The sequence below is a fragment of the Pongo pygmaeus genome, chromosome 2, assembly GCF_028885625.2.
Source record: "Pongo pygmaeus isolate AG05252 chromosome 2, NHGRI_mPonPyg2-v2.0_pri, whole genome shotgun sequence".
In the NCBI taxonomy this organism is placed as follows: domain Eukaryota; kingdom Metazoa; phylum Chordata; class Mammalia; order Primates; family Hominidae; genus Pongo; species Pongo pygmaeus.
Genome location: NC_085930.1, coordinates 56229979 through 56239070, shown reverse-complemented (window position 1 = coordinate 56239070; position 9092 = coordinate 56229979). Strand labels below are relative to the sequence as shown.

The 9092-nt window shown below is 57.4% G+C and overlaps 1 protein-coding gene across 3 annotated transcripts in view; it reads left to right on the top strand.

The window, feature by feature from the left end:
* The first annotated feature begins 1181 nt into the window (after window positions 1–1181).
* ADCY5 (adenylate cyclase 5) overlaps window positions 1182–9092 on the top strand; it is a 166981-nt gene continuing 159070 nt past the window's right edge. The window contains exon 1 of one of the 3 annotated variants that reach the window (XM_054480641.2): window positions 1182–2853. In XM_054480641.2, coding sequence (XP_054336616.1) covers window positions 1717–2853 — 1137 coding nt within the window. In that variant the 5' untranslated portion in view covers window positions 1182–1716. The remainder of the gene's footprint in view (window positions 2854–9092) is intronic. The other 2 variants (XM_054480640.2, XM_054480639.2) reach the window with 2 other exon arrangements.

The following is a 9092-nucleotide window of genomic DNA, read 5'->3' as shown; positions in this document are numbered from 1 at the left end:
CCGCCCGGTGCGCCCTCCTTTGGCACAGCAGCCGGGCCAGATAATCGCCCAATAAGAAAGCCGGACTGAAGTCTGACAGCTCCGGAAGCGGCCAATCGAGCCGGGCCAGGGAAGGGGGGCGCAGCGCCGGGGCTGAAGTTGGGTTAAATGGGGGGAGGGGGATTAAAGGGGGATACAAAAGAGGGGAGCTAGGACTGGGGGCGCTGGAGCCCTGGCCGAGGGCGGGGGAAGACCGCGCTCCACCCAGGTCTGGTGACTGGACCGCAGGCTGGATGCGGCTCCTAGTCCCAGGGAGGGAGGGGCGCAGCGAGAATTTTAGGTGAGGAAGGGGAGCTGGGGTGCCCGCGGCCAGGCCTGAGGATGCCCGCGGGGCGCCGAGGCTGGGGCCATGGCCAGGCCGGGGGCGGAGGCGGCCTCGCGCGGCTGTGAGCCGAGGCCCGGGCGGCGCGGGGGGCGGGGAGGCAGCGGGAGGAGGGGATGCGGAGGGCCCTCCGGCGGCGGCGAGCGGGCGAGAAGGGAGGAGCGGCGCGAGCGGCCGGAGCGGCGCAGGGCCCGAAGCGTGCATGGCGCGCCCTGAGCCGGGCTCCCGCGGGCCCCCCCGGAGCGCCTCTCGGGCGCCGCGGCTCTCCGGCGGGCCCCTCTGGGCCGGCTGCTTCTGAGCCCCGGCCCTGGATCTCTGGATGCCTTACTCCCCGGGAGAAGCCTGCCTGCGTTGGGGCAGAACCGCGGCAGCGCTGCGCCGGATTCCGTCCTCCGCCTAGTCGTTCCGCGCCCGCCGCGGTGGGCCCGCAGCCGGCGGCGAGGAGCTCGGGGCTTGTGAAGCGGGCGCGACAGCTCTCTGGGCCGGCAGGTCCCGGCCGGCCCCGCTCCGTTTGCGGGAAAGGGAGAGGCGAGAGGGGAAGGGCTGCACCGCAGGAGCCGGTCCCGGACCCGGACCCCGCCCCCTGCGCGGACGCGCCGAAGGCTCGGCTCGGCTTTCGCCGGGGCCACGCATCCACTCTCGCCGCGGGAGGTGGGGGATGCGGACGACGGCCCCCCCGGGCTCCAGGACCCTCCCCCCCGGGGCTCCGGAGCTGTTGCTCCGCCCGCCGCCCCCTCCCCCGTCCTCTCCACCTCCCATCCCACCTCCCCACCCCTCGTAAGAAAATAATGCTGGCTGGCGCCCGCACCTCCCAGTCGCTCCCAGTCCGCTGCGAGGAAAGGGCACCCGCAGTGTCTCTTCGCCGGGACCCCCTCCGAGCCGCCCTCGCCGCCGCCGATCCTCGAGAGCAGCTGGGCTCCGCTTAGGTTGAATCTGCGAGCGCCGCGCCTGGGCACTGCCGGCCCGGGGAGGCACCGCCCGCAAGGACACCGCTCCGTCCCGTCTCGCCCGCAACTCCGGCCCTCGTCGAGCTCGACGCGAGCCAGGATCCCGGACGTCTCTCCGCGTGCGGCGCAGCAGCAGCCCGACCAGTTCCCGCGACCCCACCTCGGAGGCAACTCCATTTCGGACCTGGGACTTCTGACGCGGATCCTCAGCTACTTCTCACCTCGGGGCTGTGCCCTCCTCCTCCGCTCAGGACGGGGGTGCCAAGATGCCCCGCTGCAGCGCAGGGCCCCGGGCCGCCCCCGACGTGTGACCCTAGCCTGGTCCCCCTGCTCGGCCGTCCGCCCTCCCCTTGGAGACCCCCGGCCAGGCTTCCGGGGGAGGAGGAAGGAGACGAGGCCGAGGGGGGGATGTCCGGCTCCAAAAGCGTGAGCCCCCCGGGCTACGCGGCGCAGAAGACTGCGGCGCCGGCGCCCCGGGGAGGCCCCGAACACCGCTCGGCGTGGGGCGAGGCCGATTCCCGCGCGAATGGCTACCCCCATGCCCCCGGGGGTTCTGCCCGCGGCTCCACCAAGAAACCCGGGGGGGCGGTGACCCCGCAGCAGCAGCAGCAGCGCCTGGCCAGCCGCTGGCGCAGCGACGACGACGACGATCCTCCGCTGAGCGGTGACGACCCCCTGGCCGGGGGCTTCGGCTTCAGCTTCCGCTCCAAGTCCGCCTGGCAGGAGCGCGGCGGCGACGACTGCGGTCGCGGCAGCCGCCGGCAGCGGCGGGGCGCGGCCAGCGGGGGCAGCACCCGGGCGCCCCCTGCGGGCGGCGGCGGCGGCTCGGCGGCGGCGGCTGCCTCGGCGGGCGGGACGGAGGTGCGCCCTCGCTCGGTGGAGGTGGGTCTGGAGGAGCGGCGGGGTAAGGGGCGCGCGGCCGACGAGCTGGAGGCCGGCGCCGTCGAGGACGGCGAGGGGTCCGGGGATGGCGGCAGCTCGGCGGACTCGGGCTCGGGCGCGGGGCCCGGCGCGGTGCTGTCCCTGGGCGCCTGCTGCCTGGCGTTGCTGCAGATATTCCGCTCCAAGAAGTTCCCGTCGGACAAACTGGAGCGGCTGTACCAGCGCTACTTCTTCCGCCTGAACCAGAGCAGCCTCACCATGCTCATGGCCGTGCTGGTGCTCGTGTGCCTGGTCATGTTGGCCTTCCACGCGGCGCGGCCCCCGCTCCAGCTGCCCTACCTGGCCGTGCTGGCGGCCGCCGTGGGCGTGATCCTCATCATGGCTGTGCTTTGCAACCGCGCCGCCTTCCACCAGGACCACATGGGCCTGGCCTGCTATGCGCTCATCGCCGTGGTGCTGGCTGTCCAGGTGGTGGGCCTGCTGCTGCCGCAGCCGCGCAGCGCCTCTGAGGGCATCTGGTGGACCGTGTTCTTCATCTACACCATCTACACGCTGCTGCCCGTGCGCATGCGGGCCGCAGTGCTCAGCGGGGTGCTCCTGTCCGCCCTCCACCTGGCCATCGCCCTGCGCACCAACGCCCAGGACCAGTTCCTGCTGAAGCAGGTAGGGGCCCACCTGGCCACCGGGACTGGATTGCGGGGCGGGCAGGCCTCAGCTTGACTCCAAAGAAAGGGATCCCACCCTCATCCTTTCGAATGGTGAAAAGAGCCAGAGAGACAGGGCTCGGACATGTAGGCTATTTGGGAGCTTCTTACCCCACTCTGAGCCCCAGCGGCTTCGTTTACAAAAAGAGTGCCCTTGTGTCGTTTGCAGTGTTCCTTGCCCCTTAGATAACGTGTACTGAACTGTAGCCATCACTGTGGGAATGCAGTGAAGAAGGTTGGAGGAGAAAATTATAAGGAGTGTTTCCCATCTCTTCCTGAGCTTCTGTTCCTATATACAAAAGGCCCCTTACAAAAGTGGCTGGACCCTCTAGCAGCCACCCCCTCGTGAGTGCCACTGCTGCTTTGTTAATCCAGCCCTGGATAGAGGGTTGGTGAGGGGACACCCTGCACCCCTTGCTCAGTGGTAAGGAGGAGATAGCATGAGCCTGCCACCTGTCTAAGGCTGGGGATTTGGGAGCTGGAGATATCCCTGAACTTGCAGAAGGACTGACAAGTTTGTTTCAGTTAGCAAAGTGCCCCAAGCCAAAAAGCTGCCCTTAGCTAAAGTGGGAAGGAGCCTCCGAAATGTGTGTGGTGGCAGTTCCCCTTCCGGCCTGAGCAGAAAGCTGTTGTTGAACATCATGACCCCTTCAAGTGGGTGCCCCTGGTCATTGCTTGTGGTAGGGACATTTTATCCCTGCTGGGATTTGTTGGGTGAGCCTAGAACTGTAGGTTCAGGAAGAGATACAACTTTTGCCTGGTTAGCTGGTGGCTCTCTTAAAGGCTTCTGGGAGAAGGGCATGTTGGCCATCCTGACCTCAGGGTGAGAGGAGCCCCCTGACATCCATACCATATCTCCCTTTAGTGTCCTGTGGTCTGGTTTCCTGGTCCTCATCCATGATTGCTTCTGAACCTGCTTGTTTGCATGCTGCACCACTGTGAGAGTCCACTGGGCCTTTGCTACAGGCAAGTCTCTTCACCTTGGACCCCAGTGCACACATCCGCCCACTGGCGTCTGCCTTCTCGAATAGAACCTCTTAAGGGTTTTCCATTGTCATTGCCTTCTTCTGTCTCCCCTCTTCTAGTGCCTTCTCTTAGACTTTTATCCTCTTGTGTACCGCATCTTTCTTGAGTTGCTCTCCTGTGTCCCCTGGCTTCCTGGACATAGTATTCTCCCATAGAGAATAGCACTGTTATGGGTTTCAGGGCTCTGGGCTCTAGCTGAACCTGCAAGGTGCTCTGTGACTGGGATGGAGGGGACACACAAGCTCTTTGGGCCTTTGCTACCTTTTCTAGAGAATGAGAGGATTGTTTATATCCCTTCCACTTCTGACGTCCTCTGCCCCAAGCTGTACCCCTGCAAGGAACCTTCTCCTTCCATTCCAGCCACACTGGCCTCTTGGTCTTCTGCATGATTAACAATAGAGTCAGAGGCACAGAGTGGAGCACTTATTCATTTTCCAGTGTCCACTGGTTTTGCTGTCTGTCCAGTGTAACCTCCATGGATGCACAAATCCCAAGGTGTATGTGTTTTTCCTCCTCCATTCTCTCACCCTTACCTAAGCACAGTGCAGAATACTTAGTAGGGATTTAATAATTGTTTGCCAATATAGTTGGGGTCCAGTGAGTGGAGTAGGTGGGGCTGTTGATGCTAAGTTAAAAGTTTTTTCTGATCTAAGATCAGAAGAAAAAAAAATCTTTAGAGACCAGCTTTGAAGAAGACTTTTGAGAGGTGGTGGTTTTAAAGTTACTACCATTGTTAGTGCTTATAAAAGTCCCAACTCTTTTGACCCGAGGACTCGTGCTTTCAGATGGTTGTTGTATCTTTGAGGACTGCTCCTGACTTGGGTGGATGTAGCTTTTCTGCAGAGGAAGGGGCATGTCATCCATATGGAGATTTTCAGGATAGTTCGGGGTATTTTGTGAACCAGACTTGGGACACAAGGTCTGATTACAGCTGTAGGTATGGTTTCTCCTGAGGGAGGTTGGAGTCAGATCCCAGGAAAGGGGTGCTGAGCCTGGGGGGCCCCAATTCCACCTTAGCATGAAAATACCATTGCAGCAACAGAGTGTCTGTCTGACTGACTTCCCCTTCTGGGCAAATCCCTCTTAGGCCTTAGGCAAATCCCTCTCCCTTCTCTCCCCACCCCCACTGGCTCCTACCCTGTTCTTTTACCCATTGTGGTCTTTAGACTTTTGCAAGGCTGTAGGATTTTGGGTGGATTTATACTTACTTTATATCATCTGCCCTGAGTGGTGCAGAGCTTGTTATGAGTGGTTCAAGACAAGGGAATGCAAACATTTCCTCTATTTGGCTTCAGAGAAAACTGTATCTTTTTTTGTTTGTACTTGATTTACCCTTTTGATTATGCCTCATATAAAATTTGTCTTTCTTGAGCAAACCCTGCTGGCTGGTGGGGGAAGTCCAGCATTAACCTCTGCCTCAGGTTACTCCAGAGCAGCAGGCATGTAAGAGTGGTTTGGACTAGATGCCTTGTTCTTTTCTTCGATGAGGCACATGTCCAGGGAAATGGGTAGCAATGAGCAGTTCCTATGTTGGGGCTTTGGGAATTCTCCCTTTGGTGGCTTGGGCACATAGTAGGCCCTCAGTAAACTGGACTGGCATTTCTTCACTGCTCCTCTTGCAAGGCTGGACCTCTCCCCCTTTGCTCAGGTCCTCAACATCATTATCTGACCTGTGTATTTTATTCTTCTTCAGCCTCTCTTATGTGTGGGGCTCTGCCCTTGGCTCCAATTAGGAGAAGCATTTGGTTTCTTAACCAGTGGCTCCTGACCGTTTTGACTCAAGGGAGGAACAGGACACAAAGTGCCACAGCCCCTCTTGGTGGGATGGTGTTTCTTCCCTTCTCTGTCCCTCTGGCTCTGTCCATAGTGTTTGTCACCCTCCCCCTCGGCTCCTTCTCTCTCTCTGCCTGCTCCTTTCCTCTCTGACTTCCTTTCTCTTCCCTCTCCCTCTGATCCCTGTTACTGTCTGCCCACCTCACCTCTCTGCTGCCTTCCTGCAGGCTCTGCTTTCCCATCTCTCCCTCCCCATTTGAGGCCTCTCAGCCTCTGCTGTGCTCTTGTCTCACTGTCGACTCCTGTCTCCTCGCTGGGGTATAGTAGGAGTGTCACGGGGTTGTTTTTTTCTCCTCCTTTGCCTGTTAGAAGTCCCTCTGCTACACCCATACCATAAATAACACTGGAGCATCTGCCAAACACATTCCTCACTTGTGTTAATAGGCTGCAATGATGCCGGAGCCTGTTGCCATGACAACCTCATTTTTGTTTGACTGTATCCCACTCTGCTACATAAAGCTTCTGCACGCACTCACACAAAAACAAGCATGCTCACACAACTATTACATATGCTTAGCTATTAACGATTATTTTGGAGAAGGCATCGCTGTGCCCTGTGGGGGTGGGGTGGTCATTTGCACTCCAGGAGATGAGCAGCAGCTCTACGGTCTGGACTCTAGGTGATGATGGATGGAAGAGCTCTTTGAAAAGTGGAGAGTCCTGTTCAAATATGGGGTATTATTATTATGCATCCACATTCAACCTGCCTGACATGGTTTCTGAGAAGATTCTGACCCTGCATGGGTCCCCGTGAGCTTGGGGGAGCCGCTAGGGGTTTTCCCTGCAGTGTGGGACAACCCATCTCCCACCCCACCCTGTCTTTCCCCAGCTTCTTAGGCCCTTCCCCCTACCCCTTTCAGAGGCACTCAGTGATTTCCTGCATTTCTTCTTTTGTGCCTATTTGAACCTACAACTGTCACCAGTTGTTCCAGTGATCAGAAAGGCACAGGCGCTGTGTGGGTGAAATTCTGTGACTGTGAGCACGTGTGTCTGTAGCGAGGAGACAAATGAGGGGTGGGGGTGGGAATATGGACCAAGAATCGAGGCTGTGGCTGTTCAGGGATGCATGTGTGTATGTGAGCACGTGCGCATCTGTCTATCTGGTATGAGGCTGACCCAGGTGGTGGACGTGGGCCTGGGAAGCCTTTGTGTTAACTTTGAAAGGAGATCATGGCAGGCCTGTCCTGTTTATTCTTGGGTGGTAGTTGGCTTCCCCTGGCTGTTTGCTTTTCTGGTCCTGGGCCTTGATGATTCTTCGGACCTTGACCTCTGGCTCCCCAGGGAAGTACCTGGGGCTCTTCTGACTCCATGGAGTCCCTTTCTTCTCTTTCAAGACCCTTTCCTGCTACCCACCTGCTCAGCAGCCCAGCCCAATGAGCCCCGCTGAAGAGCTGCCACCTTGCTCTGGAACTTGGCCCAGAGACCTGTCTGGTGGATCACTCTGGCTGCCCCATGTGAGACGCTGGGTAGAGTGGAGGAAGACACACTTTCACCCACAGGCCCGGGTATTGTCTGCCACCAATTACTTTCCCTATCACCTGCATTTCTGGATAGGAGAAATTCAGTGGCAGTGAACTTCAGCAGCAGGTTCAACCCCAGTGCAGCAGCAGGCTGGGGTTGGGGGTTGGCTTTGGGTTTGGAGTGGAGGAGGATCTGCTTCTCTTGCCTCAAGGCTGACTGTATTTGCCGATTATATTTACTTATTGCTTATTAGATCGCCTCTTTTTCCCAAAAGCTAGGAGTGGGTATTTGGAGGAGAGCAGAAGTGGCTGGGGTGGGGGTCGTCTTCTAGATCCCTAGAGTGCCTTGATCCCTGGGGGAGGACTTCAGGAATGGCGGAGACTCAGCAGAGGGGCACAATGCCCAGCTGCTGTATTTGTGGGAATGTACACTGTTAACAATTCAATCTAAATGTTCGTCTGCAACAGGAGCATGAGGTCTGTGTGCTGTGGGACCCAGAACAGTGCGTTCATGTTTGTCTGTGAAGAGGACATGGATGATGCATTAAACCCCATCAACCTCACAGAGAGTTTCAAAATCGGTGTACAATACTTGGACAGGAACTCTCCTATGCATTCAAGCTCTGGCCATGAGTCCCTCTGTCCGAGGATGCAGCTGGAGCACACGCAGGGTAGTGGCCCATGTTCGGGCCAGGCCTCCTCTCCCGCATGAGGTGTGAATGGAACTGCCACCTTGGTCCTCACCAAACAGGGACCCGAGAAGGGAGCCTCCCATGATGGCACAGCCTCTTGCTGAGTGCCTTCCTGTCCGTGGCTGCCTGCTTTCTACTTCAGTTAACTTTATCTTGGTGGTGGGTGCAACCTGCCGTCATGTGTTTCCCAGGAGTGTAGCCTGTGTTGAGAAAGAAAAGTTTGCTCTGGGGGCTTCAACATGATGGTGCCCGTAAATCCTTTGGGTACAGTTACATAAGTGAGGCCCTAGCATCCTTGTCTCATCCATGCTTATCAGATGAGGGTAGCTGGCTCATAGAAGGCAGGATCAGCATTCATTCTGCTCCCAAACACAAAATTGCAAAATTGGAAAGCCCTGCTTTTTTTTTTTTTTTCCTCCTTAAGGCAATATCCAAATGTAGGACAGGGAAGATCTCTCTTTACAGCATTGTGAAGAAAATCTGGGGGTTTCTAGTTAGCGGACAGTGAGCTTAATGTGAGCCCGCATTTTGGGATGGCTGTTAGAAAAGGCCCACAGGATCTTGGTTAGGTTTATAGCCTTATCCAGTTCATCAGAGGATTGAGGCCTGGTCTGAAATACAACGGCCTCTGATTCTAGACTTCAAAGGAGAGTGACCAGTTTTGTAAGGGGAGTGGAAACTTCTGAGAGAGCATTTGAGAGAATGGAGAATATTTAGCTGGGAGAAAAGCAGACCATATCAGGTAAGAAAACCTAACGCGAAGGGCAAGGTGTTATTGCTGGGATCTGTGTTTTCAGATGTTAGAAGAGGGACTAAATTATTTTCTGTTGCTCCCAAGGGTAGGCTTGTGGCAGATGGATGGAAGTAGTAGACAGGTCTCAGCTCTAGGTAGATGACACCTTTCTAGCCATTGGGGTTGCAGCAGCCAAATCAGGTGCCCCTTAGGGTAGCCAGCTCTCCGACAGTGGAGGTGTTCAAGTGGAGACTGGATGGCCACCTCCTTGGCTTGTTACTGAGGAAATTGACTGCTTGGTGAAAGTTTGGATGGGTCACTGACTGCATCACTGATTCTTAACCTTGGTTTATCATGATCACCTGGAAGTTTTTGAAAAAATGCAGACTCATAGGCCCCACTGGGAAGGTACAACTTCCAAAGGTCTAGGGTAGGGCCCAGGAATGGATCTCTA